The 22,163-nt window shown below is 43.2% G+C and overlaps 1 protein-coding gene across 21 annotated transcripts in view; it reads right to left on the bottom strand.

Moving 5' to 3' along the window:
* Positions 1-22,163, bottom strand: part of Macf1 (microtubule actin crosslinking factor 1) — a 341,227-nt gene that overhangs the window by 55,676 nt on the left and 263,388 nt on the right. For 2 of the 21 annotated variants that reach the window (XM_085838984.1, XM_085838985.1), the window contains exon 1: positions 3,686-8,165. The exons of 17 other annotated variants lie outside the window; for them this stretch is intronic. In XM_085838984.1, the coding sequence (XP_085695110.1) occupies positions 3,686-6,955 (3,270 nt within the window). In that variant the 5' untranslated portion in view covers positions 6,956-8,165. Of the gene's footprint in view, positions 1-3,685; positions 8,166-22,163 lie in introns of those variants that run through there. 2 more of the 21 variants (XM_085838986.1, XM_085838993.1) reach the window with 2 other exon arrangements.

Raw genomic sequence — 22,163 nt, 5'->3', positions numbered from 1 at the left:
TGTCAGTTTATAATGCTATATTTACAAGAGCCATTTTTGCGCTTTATGTCTGCCTCCCACATGCTACTGTAAGGCCCACAAGGGCAGGCACCATGCCAGTTCTATTCACTGAAAGAGGCTAGGATCTGGCACAAAGTTGATACTCAGTAATTATTTATTTCTTGAATGAATGACTCCTTGTATAGAAATTGCTTAGGGGAAAGCAAACAAACTCATGACAGATCTGCCTATCAGCTGGACACTCAAACACTCAATTGTTGAGATGCTCCCCAATTCTTGCTTAAAAAGAGTTCCTTGGCAAATTTTAATTTTACGGAAACTTTACTTTGTATAAAAGGCTACCTCCTCTTCCTCTGAACTTTTGACTGTAAATAAGATTGAGGGAACTTATAGGCAGGGGTTTAAGTAACTGGGGACTGCTCTCAGTAGCCTGAGATCACAATACAGAAACAACAAATAAACTGACATTTAGCTTCTTCTAACCAAGCTCTTGCTAGTACCTATTATGAAGTTTATATTTTAAGAAAGAACAGAAATTGTATATTTTTAGCCAGGTATATAAATGTGCATTTTGTACATACATAGCACATAAGCTCTGAAGCATTTTACTCTAAATCAAATTCCAGGTTATGATCATTTGTCGAGTCCAAAATATCTCTGCATAGAAACAATAAGTTCCGGGCTGGTGAGATGGCTCAGTGGGTAAGAGCACCCGACTGCTCTTCCGAAGGTCCAGAGTTCAAATCCCAGCAACCACATGGTGGCTCACAACCATCCGTAACGAGATCTGGCGCCCTCTTCTGGAGTGTCTGAAGACAGCTACAGTGTACTTACATATAATTAATAAATAAATCTTAAAAAAAAAAAAAAAAAGAAAAGAAACAATAAGTTCCTTTGCCTCTAAAACCCCCCTAAAAGCCAGGTATGGTGATTCACACCTACGGTGTCAGCTCTCAGGAAGCTGATGCAGGAGGACTGCTATAAGTCTGAGGCCAGCCTGGACTTAGTGAATTCTAGGCCAGTCAGAATAGGACCTTGTCTCAAGACCTTAATATGCCAAAAATACTCTCTAATATATAAAAACTGGAATTTATACAACCTTGGAAAAAACACTTTTCCTTTTCCTGCAGTGCTACAAAGGGACCCTGGACTTTGTGCATACCAGGCACGTACTCTACCAATCAGACACATGTCCACCTCTGAAAAACTTCTTTTAAAAATCCAACTAATAATTATTTCAGTAGTGTGTCTCTCCCTCTCCCCTTCCCATCCTCACATATAGCTTAGGCTGCCCATTTTATATAGCCAGGCTGCCCTCAAGTATCCCCCAGCTCACCCTAGTGACCCAAGCACACAGATTGTAGATATTCATTACTACTCCTGGGTTCAATAAGTATTTCCAAAATAGCAGGGTGTGGATGGTGCATACCTTTAATCCCAGAACTTTTTTTAAAAAGATTTATTCATTATTATTATTATTATAATTATATCTAAGTACACTGTAGCTATCTTCAGACGCACCAGAAGAGGGTGTCAGATCTCATTACGGATGGTTGTGAATCACCATGTGGTTGCTGGGATTTGAACTCAGGACCTCCAAAAGAGCAGTCGGTGCTCTTAACCACTGAGCCATCTCTCCAGCCCCTAATCCCAGAACTTTAATCCCAAAGCCAGAGGCAGGGAAATCTCTGTGACTAGCCTGGTCTACATAGAGAGTTCCAGGCCAATCAGGACTACACCTAAAATAATCCCACTTCAAAGAATGACAACTTTTCGAAGGTGGGGTGGCACCATTTCCTTCTCCTGGCATTTTACTAGACAGTACTTCATAAAATAAGGATCTCCTATACCTGGAGGGATCCTTGGAGGATTACATATCCTAGAGAGAGACCAGTATTGAGGATTCTTCTAAATTCCTCTATATATGCAGACCAGATTGGTTCTTTTTTACATTTAATCGTTTTTACTGACTGCTGCTGTCAGCTGTATACCAGAAGTATTTCATATTTCAAGAATGCATGCACAAGGAATTGTTCTGTCACTGGCCTACTGTTCTAACTTGAGGGGTGACTGCAATCAATCCCACATTCCATAAAACCCAAAATCAAGATCTACCAACTTGACAGGTAACAAATTTTAACTTGGCAGGAAGCTACATAACAAGAAAACTGTTGAGCCCAAGAGGGAACTACCAACACTCAGCTAAGCAGGAGGGTTTGCAGCAAAGCTGGCAGCTCAAGGGACACAATCAAAATGATTTATTGCATGTCTAATTGGTATTCTAAGAGGTTAAGGTTGCTATGGAAGGTTCTACAATGAGGTAGATGAGAGGACCCACCTTAGGTAGTTCCCACTGATATTATAGAAAATTGATCTTCACTAGTCCATTAATAGTGGCTACTGTGAGGAAGAACTGTTCTGGGATCTGGGGAACGGGAAAACCCAAACAACCTCCTCACTCAACTACTTAAAGCAGATGGACTCTAGGAAGTGGAACGCTGCTTCAATTTTTCACTTCCACATTCTGTTGTCTAAGGATTTTAGAGAGCTGAGTGTAATTAGTCAGGCCTGTAATCTCAGCACTCAGGTGGCAGAGGCTTGAGAGTTAGCCTGGACCTTACAGAAAGACTTTGTAGCAAAACAAAACAAATACCTCCAAGCTAAAAGACCCAAGAGGATATCATTGTACATGCTCTCATTTTATAGATTCAGAAACAAAAGTCTAGAAAAGAAAAGTGACTTAAGAACATAAAAGCAATTTTGCAAGATGACTATAATTGCATCCTGAGTTTTCCCTGAGTATGCCTACGGCTTTAAGAAACACACTTTCTTCTGCCAGGTGGTGATGGCAGTGGCTGCAAATGCCTTTAGTCCTAGCCCTCAGGAGGTAGAAGCAGGGAGATCTCTGTGAGTTTCAGGCCAGCCTGGCCTACAGAGTTAAGTGCCAGACAGCCAGAGCAACACAGTGAACCCCAGTCTTGAAAAAAACAAAAACAAAACAAAAAAAACAAACAAAAAAACAAGCCAACAACCCTACCCCCACATTTGTGTGTTTACATTGTTTTCGTCTACGATACTTCTGTGATATCTGCAAATCTATTTACAGGATGAAGGGAGATGGTCAGTGGCTGAAATCTCGTGTTTGTGATACCATAAACACACTGCCATTTTATCCTTACAATCCTCTCAGGGCTCTGCCTTACCCAGTGAGGTATCTGAGAGAGAAGACTCCAGACACCTAATCTTCCCAGAGTGGTTTGAAGTACTCAGGTCTCACTCAAAACTCAGAGTAACTCTACCTAACTGCATACCACTAAAAACATGAACTCTCTAGATTTTAGAAAACAGGCTTACTATATTTTTTCTTTTCTTTTCGTTTTCAAAAGAGGAATAACACTTTCCTGATAATAAGGTTTTTAAAAATTTAAGCCAGTATCTATTTACAAATATGTTACTTTGGCTTCTGACATATGTAAGTAAAAAATGAATAAAATTTTACAGAGAAAATTAAAGACACTTTCCCCTCTACATACAATAGAAAATCTAGAAATAACAAGCCCAGGGGCACAGTATTAGCAAAAGAGAGGAGGGCCTATGCCACCACTCGTTAACACCAAGTGAGAGAACTTGCAATTCTCACTTTATGCTCTAGGCCTTTCCTGCCAATGAAATGATCAACAATTACCTCATGTGAATTTAATCCATCATTTGCAGCCAGAGGCACTTTCCCATGTATCATTGTGCCAGGCACCTCTTTTATTCCAAATGCTGAAGAATCAAGGCATTCCTTGATCCCCATTCCAGGAGAGGAAGCATTCTCAAGAACAGGAGTTTCTTCTGAAATGGGCACTGAATCAGTGTGGGTAGTTCCTTCCAGGAAGGGTCCATCAGGAGAGAAAATTTCCTTAGCAGGCACTGCAGTAGCTGGAGTGGCAGACCATTCTGGGATGGAACTACTAACCACTTGAGTATCAGGCTTCTCTAGGGTAGGTTCTTTGAGAGTTGGGGCAGCAGACTCCTCTGGTATAGGCCCTGCAGGAGGAGGCATGCTAGGCTCCTCTGCAGTAGATACTGGAACTGTCAGAGTATCTGGCTCCTCTGAGGTGGGCCCTGCAGGAGTTGGTATGGCAGGTTCCTCTGGGAGGAACATTTCAGCTGCTTGAGTGTCAGGCTCCTCTGAGGTAACATCCTCGTCTATGATGGGCACTGTAACAGTCTCCACTGGAGGCACTGTACCAGATGAGGATGCAGCTTGTTCTGGGGCTGATATTGCAGCAGTCATAACATCCTCCACTAAGATAACCACTGAAGCTACTGGGATATCTTCCTCTGGGATGGGCACTATTGGAGTAGCTACAGCAGTTCCGTCTGAGGCAGAGGCATTGGCAGCAGGCCCCTCCAAGGCAGTCAATGCTACAGCAGGGATATCCTCTCCTGGCATTGGTGCTACAGCATCCAGGGCATTTTCTACCACGGGTACTACAGCAGCTGGGACAGGCCTCTGTTGGCTGGATATCCATTCTTCTAAACCTGGTACAGTGTTACTGGCTTTGGTGATTTGTTCCTCCGGAAAGATGTTAAGGGTTGAATCTAAATCTCTCATTTCTATCTCCCCTTCCTGTGATAAAGCCATACCCAGCTGAGGTTCTCCATCACTCATGGTTTCTGCTCCAGCTTTATTGAGTCTCAGTTCCCCAGCCAGTAGGTGCAGACTAAGAACCTCTGACTCAGAAGACCTCCTCTGGAAGTCTGTAGGAAACTGTGCTGGAGTTCCATTCCCTAAAAGCTTCCCTTGACAACCTGGCTCTTTTGTTTCTCCATCCTTATCACAAACTTTCTCCATGGACAATTCACAAAGGTCTGCATTTCCCAAAGATGCCAGATTGTTATCTTCTTGACTAATTAGAGCTTCTTTTCCACTTTCTGAATGAATCTCATCGGTTAATAAATTTGAATCAGATGAGAACACCTCTACTTCAGGTCCTGAGGTAACATCTTGTTCATAGTTAAAAGCAAAACTGAGAGGGATCCTTTCCATATACTCCTCTACATTCCCCTCAGTCTGACTGCAGTCTACCTGGGACAAATTGCCATTTTCTTTGGCTAGCTCAGAGGCAATAAAGACTGGCAGGTTTTCTTCACAAGAGGCTCTGAGATTAGAGTTCAGCAATCCTCCTGTGTCCAGCTTGCTATGTGGCTCCAGATCAGCCAGAAGCTTAAATTCTCCACCAATCTTGGGGCTAAAAGGCACTTTTTCACACTCCTTGCTAATAGTGGAGGTATCCCTTCCACTATCAGGCTGAGCACTAAGTTCAACAGCTTTAGGCACCTGAGAAGAATCCAGGGAATTGCAATATTCACCATCTAATCCAGTGTCAGGGTCCTTTATCCTCACACTTAGAAAACCCACATGCCGTTCCTGTTCTAAGGCAGCTCCTGGAAAATGACTAATTAAAAGTGAATCTTCTGCATCCTGGGTTGGGGCCAGCCCTTCAGAAGAGGCCTGACTCAGCAGCTCAGCTGAAGAAGTTATTCCTTCTTCACATAAACATTCCTTCTCAAGTTCAAGAAACATTTGCACAGAATCTGTGTCAGAGAGCTGCTCTGCTTCAACAGGGCACTGGAGCTCTGAAGTCAGACCCTCTAGCCCCTGATCAGGTCTGTTTTTCACCTCACTGATAACAGTGTCACCTGCAGGCACACAGGTGCAGTCAGGGGAAGAACCCCTGGGGACAGAAGCAAGCTGATCCCTAGTTGGCTGCAGGTCAACAGAGCAGCACATATGATGAAGAGCTAGGTGGTCAGAAGTTCCAGAGACAGCCACACAATCTGACCCATCCTTTACTGTTGGTACTGAGTTTGCTTGGTCACTTTCTTCAAGAGGATCTGCCAAACTAGTCTCTTCATTTGTAACAAGACTCTTTCTTTTCTCTGACAATTTCTCTTCCTCCCACTCCTCCTCTGCCTCCATCATGATCCATCGCTCATCCTCCTCAAATTTTAACTCAGACTCTGTTTTTTCTCTCAAGCTAGGTGTTATAAGCATATGTAATTCTGGATCCAACAGCTCTTCACTCAAGCAAGGAGAGAGAGGTGGTAGTTCCACAGCGCAGGCAGTGTCCCCAAGGGGGTACTGCTTCTCACTGAAGCCTCCCTTGGAGGAACTTTTCATGGCTCTGGGCCAGGTTGCACTTGAGAATCTGTGCTCCTGCATTTCATCTGTGTTACCACTTGCTGCTGCAGCTTCTGAGCCCAGAGGCTGGAATTCATGGGGAGAGCTCTCACTGTGCTGTTGGAATTTGAAGTCCTGGCAGTCTCTCAAATTTTTTACATTTTGCACTTCTGGAATATCTACAGATTTGGACATGTGTTCCAAAGTAACGGACTCAGACTGAGGTTCCCTGTGGTCAAAGTGACCAGAACTTTCTGTCAATGCAGAACTGGATTCTTTTTTGTCTTGCAAGGAAGGATTTGAAGCACCAGCTTCTGATACTTCACTGAGAGAAGCCTCCATCCTTTCTGCAAATTCTGGGAAGTTGGGTGGCATGAAGGACTTCCACGATCTCCTGTTAACATTATCTTTGCGTTCTGCATTTGGCCGACGTCTGGGTGGCACAGGTGCTGACTTCTGCACATCACTGCTTAGCTTTAATGCATCAAATATAATCCTCTCATCCAGCTTCTTGCCTTCTGGCACTCTAGATTCAAAAACATTAGATGATGCTCCTAATGTACCATTGCTGGATATGGTACTTCCTTCCATCTTCTCCATGGTGCTTTTTGACGTCTGATTAAGTTTTGACCCCTGGTCAATCTGTTCATTTATCCTCATTGTATCGTATATAGACCGCTGTGGAACATAGCAATCTTCTATATAGCCATCCTCATCTTCCCCTTTACCCAGGCAGGTAGGGTTCCGCCTTAAACAGTCTGGCCTGCTAAGTGGCTTACCCATACTTTTTCAATAAAGATGAACCATCAATCTTTCAAAAGTTTTTTTCCCCCCCACGGGTTCTCTCAAAATACATTCTACATGAATTGTAAGTCCTCTTACATGTTTATACTCCAAACCACCAATTGCATCTGCCTTCCAGAAAGACCTGGAAGTTTCCAATTTGAAACCATTTTGGGAGAAACTCTAATAAGACAAACAGGTTTCTCCTCACAGGCTAGCAGCCTCATAACTCCAGAAAGATAAATGATATTATTTCATCAATAAGCATAAAACAAATACTTGTATGGCTTCTGGGTTTTACTTTTCTAAAGCCCTTTCAAATTCAGTCAGCAAAAAATCATTTGATATTGACAAGTCTTATTCAATATCTAGTTTCACTCGATTCGCACCGAAGCTGAGTTGGAAGCAGAAAATGTATACCAACTATGTCCTTTATAACAATGGCACACCCTCTCTAGCCTTCAAGTATGGTCCAAGCTCCTAAGAATTCCTTTCATTTTATCCCGTGTTCAGCCCTGAAGAGTCCAGCTGGTCTGAATTAGCCATTCGTCCTCTCTAGTTGGGGTGTTTGCATTTGAACAGGGCTGGTCAGCGGATATTCCTGCAACTTTAAACACAGGAAGTCCTTCATTCGGGGCCAGCTTGGGGCTTCCTGTCTCCAAAACATCATGGCATTGTTGTGGCTTCCAAGCCAACACTGTATCGTGGCCGTAAAACAAGGCGAGTGGAGGCCCACGCTGGGCCTTTCAGAAGGCGGGCAGGCTGCGGCAGCGGCCAAGAGGCAGTCTGGACTCACTTAGCACCGCCCGCAAACCCTCGCCATGCCTCGCGCCCCGGAGGGCCAGGGTCGCCTCACCGCAACCTTGCAGGTGGCTCCCGGCGGCCGGCCTTGGGTCTAGTGCTCAGGAAGTTAGTTTGTTCCTCCGGCAGCAGAAAGTCCCGTGTCCTGTGGGCGCCGCCTCCCCGGCCACTGCAGGTCCCCGGCCCCCAGCCGCCGCGTCGTGGGCTGCATGACAAGCATTCGCCTCTTTTCTCCACCACGCCGCCGGCCCTGCAGCCGTCCTCCCCGCCCGCAGCTGTCACGGTCCCGGCATGCAAACTTCTGGCCGGGAACAAAAGGCTCCGCTCCGGCCGCACGAGGGGGGCGAGCCCGCCTCTCTCACGCCGCGCGGCCCGCTCACACGCCGCTGGCTGGAAGTGCTCGGGTGGCGGGCGGATCTCCTCCCCCTTCTAGCCCCGCCACAGCCGCTGCCCCGCCCGGGCAGCCCCCTTGGAAGCCCGGGAGCGCGCGGCGCCGACTGCTAGGGAGGAGGACGGGGGCGGGGCCTACAGGGAGCCCCGCCGGGAGGGGAGGGGGCGGAGGCAAGGATTGGAGGCCAAGGCGGCGAGGGAGGGGCTTCCCGGGGTTGGGGCGAGGGACTCCAGCTCATCCCGCACCCCCTCTAGCTCACTCCCTCCACACCCACGGGAGTAATAGTGTCCCCGCCCGCGAGGGTGAGAAGAGTGGGGCAGTCCTGGTCACGCCGGGCAAATCCCCTGACAAAGGAAAGCCCCGCCCTCACAACGCCGGCCCGGCCCCTCCGCCCCCGCTTCTTTCCAACCGGCGGGATGGGAGCCCAGCCCAAGGACGAACCCAGAAGGGGCGCCCCCGCCGCCCCCACTACCAGCCGGTTGTGGCTAGGGCCACTCGGGGGCCCCCATCTGCCGGTAGAGACGTACGGGCTGGGGTGGGCGGTCTGCACTATCCTAGGATCCAGCTTTGCCGCCAACGTCTATCCCTGTATTTTTCCAATGTCACCTCTGGCGCTGACCAAAGAACAGGCTAGCCTTAAACACAGTCTTTTCTTGGCATGCCAAGGAATTAAGTTAGACTCAGGAACCAAGTTATTGGATAAACTCTAGGCACAGTTTCCCTTCTCAAGTATGTCAGATCTTGGCCCATTTCGCCACCTGGATTTCTCTGCTCAGACTTCAGCAGTCTTAATGACCGGAAAATGGGGTGCGGGTTGCAGGGCAGTGGAGACTCTAGCAGGAACAGCCCATGCCCAACACCTGGATTGGTTATAACCGCTGTGCACGTCCAAGGAAATCTGAGCCTCTGAGGGGCTAGATGAAAAGCATGAGTTCATATTTCAAGTCTCAAGAAAGAAAATATTAGAGAAATGTGTTACACAACCCTGCAAACTAGGTTCTGGATTTTAGGAAAGCTATCTAGAGACCCTGTAATTGTTAAGAAAAGTACAAAGCAACCCGGAAGACTGCCTTCCAGAGGCAGCTTGCATCTCTTTGAAGTGTAATACTTGATACCTTTATGATGGTCCCTCGGATTTCATGAGGATGAAAAAGGTCAGTCAAAATGTACAAAGTCGTGTTGGCCCAAGTAGTTAATATAGATGATAAAACGTATGAGAAAGTTATTTCTACTCTTCACACAAACAGTAAATAAAACCACTCACTGCTGTGTGGAGATCTGGCAGTGAAGCTTGGAGCTAAGCCTTAAATTTACTTGAGGAGCCAGAAACTCCTTGGCAAAAATGAGGTACAGGCTGAAGCCCACGATCAGATTAGTCAAGTAAAAGACAACTTTGCTTGACAAAATGTTTTATACTTCATTTCTCACTCCTAAAGAAGCTGATCAATTCTACCCACTCAAATACAAAGACTTTCCATCTGTAAACAGAAGAGAATACTTAAACATTGTACATTGTATCATCTTATTCTAGATACCCTATTCTTTAAAGTTAAAACTTCAGAAAGCTATCTAGAATCCTGTGGCCTCCTGGTGCAATAGTGCAAGACACTAGAACACTCTTCTATGAACGCAGAGTGAAAAGAATGAAGAATACTTGATGGAGAGCAAGTTTCAGGGGATATGATCAACATTAAGTATCTGAGGAGCTGGGACGTGGGAGGAAGGAAATTTGTGCTGAATGTCTCCTTAAACTGGCACACCAAGATCCAAGGGCAGATTTCAAACCATCAGTTTTCTCACTGCTATTCAAAGAATAAGGTGTTCCCTAAAAGGGTGACTTTTCCTGATCCCAAAGGAATGTGAACAGAAATTCAAGCAGCCACATGGCATAGCAATCTCAGGAAACAGATTAAGAAATCTTGAAGTTTATTCGGTGCGTGCTTTAAAGTCCCTTCAACCCCTGACACACTGTGATCCTAAGAACAAATCAACTTACAGACTGGATACTTCACAATTCATGGACTTCAGGTTTTAAGTTTGTTGTAATTATTCAATGCAATTGGAAAACCCCATAGAGGACAGGATTAATTTCACTTGCAAGTCTTCCCCGCCAAATACATTCACCACGTGTTCAGATATCATAACAGACTCTTTAGCACACCAGGGCCCCTCTGGTTAGAAGAATCTGAGGAATTCTGGCTCTAGAGTTAAGGGTGGGTGGTTATTCTATTATAAAGAATGGTCATGATATGGAATCACAACCTTCACAGACAAAAATTCTTTTCCTGTTCCCTCACCAAGTCAGGTGCCAATCAGGTCAGTCTTTTCCTAATTAACCCCTCCCCACACATATCCACCTTGTTTACTCTTCTCATCAATGTCAGGTAAATAAATGGAACAGTCTAACAACGGAGGTTGAGACTCAAGCTACTCACCACTTTTAGTCACACTCTGTTTAATTAAAGTACTAAAACACTACGTAGAAACTTCCTAAACGTTTAAACAGAAAAGATTCCACAGGGCATGATGGCCTCAGTTCTTTCAGGCAAGAAGCAGAAATCTCTACGAGTTTGAGGCCATCCTGGCCTACAGTGAGGACCTCCTCATCCCAGACAGACAGAATCACACACACACACACACACACACACACACACACACACACACACACACCAGACTCATATAATCTACCTATCCTTTCAAAAACACCAGACTCATATAATCTACCTATCCTTTCAAAAACAAAAACAAAAAAGCAGGAAGCCTCCTAGTTTTATTCTTTTTTGGGGGGAGGGGGGGTTTCAAGACAGGGTTTCTCTGTGTAGCCCTGGCTGTCCTGGAACTCACTCTGTAGACCAGGCTGGCCTCAAACTCCCTCCCTATTTTCTTCCTTCTCTTCCTCCCTCCATATAGACAAGTAGATTGACTTTAAATCCCCTATATAGTTGAGAATTACCTTACATTTCCAATTTTCCTGAGTGCTGAGATTATATGTATTTAGGCAGAGCTGAGAGCCAAACTCAGGGTTTCCTGTATGGAAGGCAAGTATTCTACCAACTGAACTACATCTCTAGCCCTAAGGGATTTCTGTAAACAGTTTTTGACTAGTTTGTGGGCTCTTCTTTCTTTCACCCATCTCCACCCTTATTCCACCCTCTCAACCCCTAACACTAGGAAGGAAAGAAAGAGGTCCCTGAATTTAACTTCTTTCTTTTTGTTTCTTCTTTAACTACAACTACTATCAAATAGCAACCAACCCTCCCAAACAGCTAACAACAACCAACCTCGCCTTTGGGATCCTAGCCTTCTTATACCCTCTGAAAAGATCCCAGAATTCCAAATGTCACATCATCACGGAAACTATCTGCAGATGGCAAAACCACACCTCTTCCTGAGCACAAGACAAATTATAGTCAGCTGCTGGGGACAGTCTAAAGCAGCCCATACCCCACACCTGGGATTTAAATGAAAACCTATTCTCATACTATTTCTGTGTTTCTTAAAGGAATCATAATTCTCACTACAGATTTCTTTTAACTACAGAATTCTTTTTTTTTTTTTTTTTTTTTTGGTTTTGCGAGACAGGGTTTCTCTGTGTAGTCCTGGCTGTCCTGGAACTCACTCTGTAGACCAGGATGGCCTTGAACTCAGAAATTCGCCTGCCTCTGCCCCTGCCTTCCAAGTGCTGGGATTAAAGGTGTGCGCCACCACCACCCAGAAGTTTTATTCATTTTTATCATTGGTGTGTGTGTTGAATCTAAGCAAGGAGAGAAAGCACAGGGTCTCTTTTCTTTATGTCTGTCCATGAGTTTCTCTTTAGTTTTAGTTTTGGAATTCTGCCAGTAGCCATCTCAGTGACTGATGTAAAAACCTGATTTGGTTTTCTCTTGCTGCCCTGATAACTATAACAAAAAAAGCATCTGTACATCTCACATGCCCCCCTAAACTTTTTAAGTGAGAAACACAGGGAGCCTCAGAGAACCTCTTCTGATGCCGTCTCCACCCTGAAACCACAAAATGGATGTGTTCAAGCTACATTTCAAATTAGCTTTCAGTTAGTTGATTATAGAGCTCAAAGAATTCCCTACACATTTTGAAATTCCTAAGAACAGAATTTAGTGTCAGATTTTTCTTCAGTGAACCTAGAAGAAAGCATTGTTGACCTGTCTAGCTCCTTCCTGCTGTCTTCCTAGTTAAAGTGAGCTGGGTGGAGTCCTCTCACATGTTCATACCAGCCCCTTTCAAGTTTTGGATATAGCACTGCTTTTGTCTGCCCAAGAATTGAACTGCCAGCCTAGGACAATCTAGAGACATCCCACCCCACCTCGCTTTACCACAATTCAGTGAGTAAAGTGCCTTTTCATCCACCTGACAGGTGCTTGCTCTCTCTTTCTCAGAGGACTCACTGAAAAGAAGTAGATACAGGGGACTGGTTGGATCTTGTGAATTTCAAATCTACGAAATGCCTTTCATCTTAGCATATCTAGACTTCACAATTCTAATTCAGAGGCAAGTGGAAACTCCACAGTATGAAGTCTGTGCCTGTTGGGCATCAGTAACCATGATGCTTTGTGGTTTTGTTACTATAAAGATAGCTACAGAGTGGCACACAGACCAGCAGAGTACAGTACAAAATTTGTCTTAATGGGAAACAAAAGGTTTTGAAGGTATTTGCGTTCTTGTGTATTGCTGAAGTCAAAGGAAAACTTTCCCCACGTTAGAGAGGGACTCTCATAACCACTGAAAGCCCTTTGCTGCTTGTAGACTTTCCAAAAGACAGTGTTTGATTCCTTGTTTAGATTAATGATTAGTTACTACGACAAAAGGTAAGAGAAAGCAGAGAAGGCTTCATGGAGGGGGGCATATGTTCATTAGGATTTTATTGATTGATTGATTGATTGACTGATTGATTCATTTATTTCTAGGCAGGATCCCATGTAGCCCAAGCTTCACTACTTCACTAGCTACATAGCTAAGGATGACCTTCAATTTCTGTTCCTCTTACTTTCACTTCTTGAAAGTGTGGGCTTAACTATCACTTTACCTGGTGTATGCAATACAAGCATTCTACCAACTGAGCTACATTCCCAGCTCATGAAATTGGGATTTAGAGACACAGAATGGTAAAAACAAGTTATTGCAAGTGAGGTGCTAGCGACAGGACATTTTGTTCTTGAGATAAGTGTTTGCTATGTTAACCCTAGGCTGCTTCTATGTATTGACAATCTTCCTGCCTCATCTTTTAAGTGCTGGGATTACAGTAAGCTCTAACATGTCCAGCAAAAATGTTCCCAAAGAAGCAAATTTTAATTCAACATGATTTAAACAAAGGTTTTGTGGAAGGAAAAAAAATATTAGAATGTTAAGAAGCCCAAGCCAAGGACATGCAGTTTATTTAGAAAAGTGTTAGTACAAGATTTAATTAGCTGTAAGTCAGGTAGGGTGGCTCATGGCTGCAATGCTAACATTCAAGAAGTTGAGACAGGGGCAGGGCGTGGTGGCCCACGCCTTTGATCCCAGCCCTTGGGAGGCAGAGGCAGGCAGGTGAATTTCTGAGTTCGAGGCCAGCCTGGTCTACAGAGTGAGTTCCAGGACAGCCAGGGCTACACAGAGAAACCCTGTCTTGAAAAAACCAAAAAAAAAAAAAAAAAAAGAAGTTGAGATAGGAGGATTAAGATAATTTGAAACTGGGCTGGGCTACAGAATAAGACCTTGTAGAAGGAAAGAAAGAGGGGGGAGGGAGGGAGGAAGGGGGAGAGAGGGAGAGAGAAAGAGAGAGAGAGAGAGAGAGAGAAGAAAAAGAAGAAGAAGAAGGAGGAGGAGGAGGAGGAGGAGGCAGACAGTAAGTTATTAGAAATTGTGTGGAGGCCCCAGTGCTCACTCTGCTGACATTTACCTCTTTTGTGTCACTTGAAACTCTAAATCCTTAACTTTTGAACCTAGAAGTAGTAAATATACTGGTCAAAGAAAAGAAACAAAATTAGTACAAACTAGGACAAATGAGGTAAAGGATGGTGAAAAAACTGGAGAGTCGATTTGGACTCGCTAATTGGGTAGAAAGTAGAGGCTAGAGAGAAAATAAAGGTAATGCTATACTCTTACTCTGGGGTTACCAAGGGCAGGGTAGAACTTACAAAACAGTAGGGGGATATTTGATTCATTCCATTTAGAGCATTCAAAGACAACTCTTGTGGGGCTGTCTAGAACAGCCCCTCACACAAGAGATTCCACTTTGGGGTAGAGATATAGAAGCCCTTCACCATGGAACAGTGTGGGGACAGCTGGTTATCTCAGCACGGCTGAATGGAGAGAGAACAGACAACAGAACTTCGAAAGCCACATATAGGAGGTAAGAAGGCAAGCCCAGACAGAAGCGGATCATCTCAGGAGAGACGGGGAGAGCACAATGCCAGCAAGTAAGCAGGTGTCAGGCATGGGAGCAGACACCTGAAATCTTAGAACCTGGAAGGGTGAGGCAAGAGGACCCCCCCGCCCCCCCCCCACACACACAGGCGCCCAGAAGCCAGAGGTCAGTACCTTTGTCTTTCTCGATTTCATTCTATCTTATTTTTAAAGACAGGGTTTCTCACTAAGCCTGGAGTTTCTGCACTATAGTAGTCTGGCAGGCCAAGGAGCTCTAGGGACCTACTTGACTCTAACTGCCCTTCACCTGCACCATCTCTGGGGTTAGAGGTGCATGCTACTGGGTCTGACTTCTTTTATGTGAGTTTTTGGGATCTGAACTCAGGTTCTTATGCTTGTATGGTAGGTTATTTACTGACTAAGCCATCTCTTCAGACCCTAAAATCAAATTTGTAAGAAATAAGACAATGAATTGGACAACGTCACGAGATTAGTCAAGTAGGAAGTCACTGGATACTTCTGGGGAAACAGCTTCAGCAGTGATGGGTGCTAAGTTAGGTAATGGATGTGTGGAAAGATCTGCCATCCTTCAAGATTCTCTTCTTTTGGCTCCACAGCAATATATATATATATAAAATTTTATATATGTAAGTACACTGTCACTGTCTCAAATATGAGAAAATCAAGTAGAACAATACCGAGATTTTCATAAAGCATTACTTTGATTTTGTTGGTGTCTGTGGGGAATCATACATAGGACCGTGTGTACACTTGTATGTGTGCTACCACTGAGTTCCATCCCTAGTCCCTACTCAAGTAATCCTCATCACTGATCTCAAATGAACAAATACAGAGTTCAGGTTTGAGGTTCAAGAACTAGATCAAAGGGCCTGCCAGATGGCTCAGTGGATAAAGGTACTTGTCACCAAGAACGATGACTTGATGATTTCTGGTACCCAAACAGTGGAAGGAAAGAACCAACTCTCACAGGTTATCTGACCTCTACAAGTACCAGCCTGCCTCTCCTTTCCTGCATCCCCTCTCTTTGGAAAGAAAGAAAGAAAGGAAGAAAGAAGGAAAGAAGGAAAGAGAGAAAGAGAGAAGGAAGAAAGGAAGAAAAGCAAGGCAGGAACTAAAAATATCTCATCTTTTGGGAATTTACTGTAAAATGACAGATCTTAGATGGTTTGCTTGAATGACACGTGAATTCAAGTAGGATCAACCTTCCTTTAGTTCCATAAATTCATACCTTCTTCCTTTGGATCATATATGCACATATTAGACCAGATTAGAAACTTTTACTTACTGAAACCATAAAGATTTTTTGAAAAAAATCTCAGTCTACATTGAGACTGCAGAGAGTTGAATTATATCTTTTTAAAAGCTGATTGTCTCTAAAACAAAGCTGGCGAGTTTTCCTTTTACACTTTGATGTTTTAATTAAAGGCTGATTACTATTAAGACTTGTCTCTCTTAAAGATGCTGACTTAGTAGTTGCCATTCACTGTATGGGAACAGAGGAAGATAATGTGGTGTTTGATGAAAGCTAAAGTTAATTAGGCCAAGGACTCTGAGATCATTAAAGCCGATCTGATGAGCAACTGAGTGGCTAGGGAAGTCACTGAGCTGGTAATGTGTTCTGGCCAATTCTGATTAATGATTTGAAAATAATATTGACTTATAGAGCACAAAAGCTCAAGTCAAAATTACTTAGCTGGCTTAGAAAACTTGCTGGCTATGAGCTTCTACATAAATAAATTAATTAATGAGTGTGTGTGTGTATGTGTGTGTTAAAAGCTGCCTAGGTATTGCTACTCTATGTCTACAAACAAGCCCTATACATGATCCCCTCAAAAACTGTTCATGAAGCCTGCGCATTCATCAGCACCATAAACTAATTTTTCTTTTCAATCTCTCTTTCTCTCTCCTTTTCCCTCTCCCTCTCAAGCCTGGGAATGGCTGGAATGACTCAGAGATTGAGAGCACTGACTGCTTTTCCAGGTCCTGAGTTCAGTTCTCAGCAACCACATGGTGACTGACAGCCACCTGTAATGGGATCTGGTGCTCTCTTCTGGTGTGCAGGCATATATGTAGGCAGAATACTGTACAATGAACAAAGAAATCTTAAAAAAAAAATAGCTAATAAAATCTAATGCTTGGCTTTATGCCAAATCTAGAAAACAACCATTTCTAGACACAAAGAAGCAAAGCTCTTTAAATTCAGTGTAGACCAGGTTCACCTTGACCTCAGCTTCCTGTGATGCCTCTAAACTTGCCTCCACCTCCCAGGTGTTAAGATTCAAGTATGTGTCACCAAGCCCAGTTTAGGCAGTGCTACGGTTGAACATAAGGTTTCATGCATGCTAGGCAGGTTACTAAACAAAACCCCCAGCTACTGAATAACTTCTTAGTAAAAAGATTTACAATAGTCTGCCTGACATGGTGGCTCATACCTGCAATTCCAGTTCTCACAAGATAAAGAGGGCTATACAGAATCTTAAAAAAAAGAAAAGAAAAAGAAAAAAAAAAAGAAAAGAAAAGAAGAGGGAGATGGAAGATGGTTCAAATGAATCCCAAGACCTGCACAGAAGAAGGAGAAAACTAACTACTGCAAGATGTCTTCCTCAAGAACACTGAATCCACATATAACCACATAAAATAAATTGAATTTAAATTGAGGAGGAGGTGGCAGCAGCTGCAGGTGTGGTAGTATGCACATTTCTTCCTAGTTAGTACCAATGAGGCAAAGACAGGACAGGCAGATCTTGGTTTGAAAGCAGCCTGGTTTACTTAGTGAGTTCCAGGACAGCCAGTGTTACCTAGTAAGACCCTTTCTAAAAGATTTCACAATATTTTAATATGTATTTCTGGATAAACTTTTTTTCCCCTTTAGGTTCTTTATTCCTCTCTCTCTCTCTCTCTCTCTCTCTCTTTTTCCCCTTTAGGTTCTTTATTTCTCTCTCTCTCTCTCTCTCTCTCTCTCTCTCTCTCTCTCTCTCTCTCTCTCTCCTTCTTTCCTTCTTTCTTTTTGAGACAGGATCTCTATCTATAGTTCTGGCTGTCTTGGAACTCTCTATGTAGACCAAGCTTGGCCTTAAACTTACAGAGAGTCACCTGACTCTGCCTTCCAAGTGCTGAGATTAAAGACCCGTACTACCATGTCCAGAAAAACTGCTTTTAAAAAAGGATATTAATATTAGTCTAATTTTTCTATAAAATTTCATTAATTCTCATCAGATGTTCAAAAGAATCTTTTGTTGTTTACATTTTATTGCCAAAGTAATTTTCTTCAACGTCACTCAGCTTGTAAATGATAACAGGATTTAAAGTTGCATATTTCTGACTTGAATGTGGATACAACCTCCTCACACATACTCACTATACAGGACTAAATGAACTATGAAGACTCTCATTAATTGGCAATTAATTATACAAATGATAATGACTATAAAGTGAATGGTAACTACACAAGACTTTGAGAATCTGGCTTTTTTTTTTTTGTTTTTGTTTTTTGTTTTTCGAGACAGGGTTTCTCTGTATAGCTCTGGCTGTCCTGGAACTCACTTTGTAGACCAGGCTGGCCTCGAACTCAGAAATCCGCCTGCCTCTGCCTCCCGAGTGCTGGGATTAAAGGCGTGCGCCACCACGCCCGGCTGAGAATCTGGCTTTCTTAAAGTGTATATGGAATAGCATTTCCCCCCTTCTTTTTGTTGTTTTGTTAGTACTGAAATGAGATCATCAGTTCTTAACATGTGCTAACCAGTATAAAAGAAAGGAAGCAAGACTAAGACTGCAAGTCTTACAAGACTTAAAAGACTCAGGTTTTGCAGAGTAGACAGCATTTTGGTTGTATGTGTTTTGAGACATAGTCTCATATATAGCCTACACTGGCCACAAATTCACAGTTCTCTTTCCTCAGCATCCTGCGTACAGGGCTTACAGGTGCCTGCCACCAGTTTGAATCCTAGAGCTCCTGTGGCTTATGAGAAATAAAGAACATCCACCTAATCAGTTAAAAATTCACTTGTCTTCAATGAAAGTCATAAAAATAGTTTTGTTGGAAAAATAATATAATCACAAAGTATTCACATTTGGTATTAGTGAATAAGACCAAATGAGTTACAGTGAGTTAAGTGATTTAAATGATCAGGAGGAGTAAGTTGGAGAGGCCAGGAATACTTTACAATTAGATGGGACTTGAGCTATACCCTCAAATAAAGAGTAGAAATATAATAGTTCTGATGTAGTAGGTATGACTTGGGTAAATAATTGGAGTGCAGGACTACATCAGAAACAGGACGAGAAAAACAGTGGAGATCAAGTACTTAGTTGAAGACTGAAGAAAAAGACTGAAGACTGGGACAGTTTTGAAGGATGCCACCACTTATTCATCGGGTCAGCTGGCTCATGCATTGATTTGGGAGAATAAGCACTGCCAAAACTAGGGTAAAGACAGATGCTCAGGAAACCCACCTTGGGAACCCTTGTTTTAAAAGGCCACAGAAAAATTTATGTCTCCCTTCTCTGTGGGAACCATGTGTGTACACACGGACTGTCCAACTGCACCAGCTTCCTTTCTCCTAACAGATTCTCCCAACAGAGAATGCTTTGTTCCAACTATCCAGTTTGATAAAATGACACACGGAGACCAGCACTCCCATCTGGTGCAGGGGCTGATGCCATTCCACAACACGCCCTACAGGAAGTAGTTTGAGATACACAGCTGATTGACATTCACAGCAGTAACTTTGTGGCAGGGTGGGGCAGGGACTGGTGAAGCACAAGAAAATTCTTTAGACGCTGAGTCAGATAAGTCCCAAAGTTTCTGACCTTAGAGGTCCTCCAGGAAGCAACCCTGTTTCTTAATTATGTTTTTCAAAAACGTGAGAGGAGACACATGAGCTGCTCTACGCAGTGTCCCCAAATGATCTCATCAGCTAATTCAAACATAATGTGGAATCTGAGGGAAGGTAAAAAACCAATTCCTATCTTTCTAAAAGAGGATTGTGTAACTTCCATTAAGGGACTTTCCTGTGACTTTTATCATAGTCAGCAGCAATCACTAGATACTATTAGCAGCTCCCCTATCAGTGACAACATTCAGGGTATAGAAATAGGTATACATAGGTTTGAGGCTAGACAGGGCTACTCAGTCAGATCCTATCTTTAAAAAGAAAGAAGAGACAAGGAAAGAAAGAAAAAAGAAAGAAGAAGAGTGTCTTTGAACACTGCTAAATGTCTCCAAGGAGCAAAAGTGCTGTGTGTAAGAACCAGGGCATTGTATGAACTTTACACCAAACTCACTTTTCAGTTCCACTTAAAAGTTTATTTGCATGTTGCTTGAGCAAGCTATTTTTTAAATATTTTAAAATTCTGTGTATAAGTCTGTATGTTCCTATGTGGTTTTGTACATGTGAGTACAGAGCTCTCAGAAGCCAGATTATCTCCTGGATTGGTTGATTACAGGTGGTAGTGAGCACTGGGGGTGCTGAGAACTGAACTTATATCCTCTGAAGGACAGAAAGCTCTTCACTACTGAGTCTCTCTCCAACTCCATTGAGAAAGTTTGTTTTGTTTTCTTTTCTTTTAAACTCAAGTCTTCCCCTACCTCCCAGAGAGTTTCTCTATGTAACCCTGGCTGTCCTAAAAAACTCACTCTGTAGACCAGGTTATCCTCAAGCTCGCAGAGATCCACCTGCTTCTGCCTCCCAAGTGCTGGGACTAAAGGTCTGAGACACTATGCCCAGCTAGTAACATTATTCTTATGTTCAGGTACAACACTAGTGACAGGAAGATCTTGTGAGGGCCTCTAGAGTGTTTCCCATGAATCCTTGAGAAGGAGAGATTGTGTTGAAGTCTTAAGGAAGGTAAGAGGAAATACATTCTTCTCATGGCTAGGTTTTCCAATTAGGACAGGTGAGACTTGGAAAATATCCACTTGGCAGGAGACAGTCCTTTAGCGCAGTGCTGCCTCTGGGCAGTGCCCTGACTGGATTGCCTGAGGGACTAACTTTTCTCTTGGCAAAGAAGCCAACTGTATCACCTGCCAGGCCAGAGCCGCTCTATGTCCCCAGGTTCATGACTTACTGAACATGCATAGTCATCTAGCTTCAAATTGCCCAGGTCTTCCATGTTGTCCAAGCTAGCCTTGAACTCCGGGCTTTAAGGAATCCACCTGCTTCAGCCTCCTCAGCAGCCAGGATATAGGCACACACCAGTGCATTGGGCTCCAGCATATTTTTTAAGGGTCCAGGCTAGGTCTGAGAGAACTTGTACTCATTTCAACACAGAACAATAAACTGTCTAGTTCTGTAAGTCTGTGATGATCTCCATAATCCATGTTCACTTCATAAAACTTATTTAACAATAAACACATTTTTTTTGCATAGGCTGCATTCTGATTTTTTTTAATGGAAATAGATTTTTCTTTCTTTTTATATAAAACAGTATGATGACTTGTCGTTGAGAATGCTAGGTGCTGATATTATATGTAAAGAATAAGCTCCAATCAAAGTGCTCAGTCCTTTTCTTCGGCTGATGATATATTTGTTGCTTAAAAATATTTTTGCTATCAAAAGTGAGATCTATTAGCATTTCTTGATGACATTCCAGTCAGCACTTCCTGAGGCAGCAGGCTTCTAAGGACAATGCAATGGGTAGAAGCCTCAGGTTGTGTCAAGGATGCTTACACTTAAAATATTAAGTGGCAACACTTTTTTTTTGGGGGGGGGTTCGAGACAGGGTTTCTCTGTATAGCCCTAGCTATCCTGGAACTCACTTTGTAGACCAGGCTGGCCTCAAACTCAGAAATCCACCAGCCTCTGCCTCCCAAGTGCTGGGATTAAAGGTGTGCGCCACCACGCCCAGCTTTTTTTTTTTTTTTTTTGGTGGCAATACTTTTTAAGTGATTTTTTTTTAGACTTTTTTTTCTTTTAAGATTTATTTATTTCATGTAAGTGAGTACACTGTAGCTGTCTTCGGACACACCAGAAAAGGGCATCGGATCCCCATTACAGATGGTTGTGAGCCACCATGTGGTTGCTGGGAATTGAACTCAGGACCTCTGGAAGAACTGTCAGTTTTCTTAACCGCTGAGCCATCTCTCCAGCCCTAGACTTTATTTTTATTTATTTTTTTAAGATTTTATTTATTATATGTAAGTACACTGTAGCTGTCTTCAGACACTCCAGAAGAGTGGCGCCAGATCTCGTTGCCGATGGTTGTGAGCCACCATGTGGTTGCTGGGATTTGAACTCTGGACCTTCGGAAGAGCAGTCGGGTGCTCTTACCCACTGAGCCATCTCACCAGCCCCTAGACTTTATTTTTTAAGATTATAATATAATTAGAACATTTCCTATCTCCAACCCCTCCCACCATAGCCTTGATCTTTCAAATTCATGGCCTCTTTATTGTTAATAGTTGTTACTTGTATATGTGTGTGCACACACACTCACACAGACATACACACAGAGAGAAACACATATACACATTCATTCTTAAATATATAAATACAACCTGCTTAGTCATTATAATGTTACTTGTATATGTGTTTAAGGGCTAACCATTAAGTATTGGATCACCAATTAGGGAAGACTATTTCTCTTTCTCTCAGTATTCCTTAGTTGTCTATATTCTTTGCCTAGGGTCAATACTTT

This window comes from Mus caroli, unplaced genomic scaffold, assembly GCF_978045245.1.
Source record: "Mus caroli unplaced genomic scaffold, Mus_caroli_1 scaffold_6, whole genome shotgun sequence".
In the NCBI taxonomy this organism is placed as follows: Eukaryota; Metazoa; Chordata; class Mammalia; order Rodentia; family Muridae; genus Mus; species Mus caroli.
This window is presented reverse-complemented; position numbering and strand designations above follow the sequence as displayed.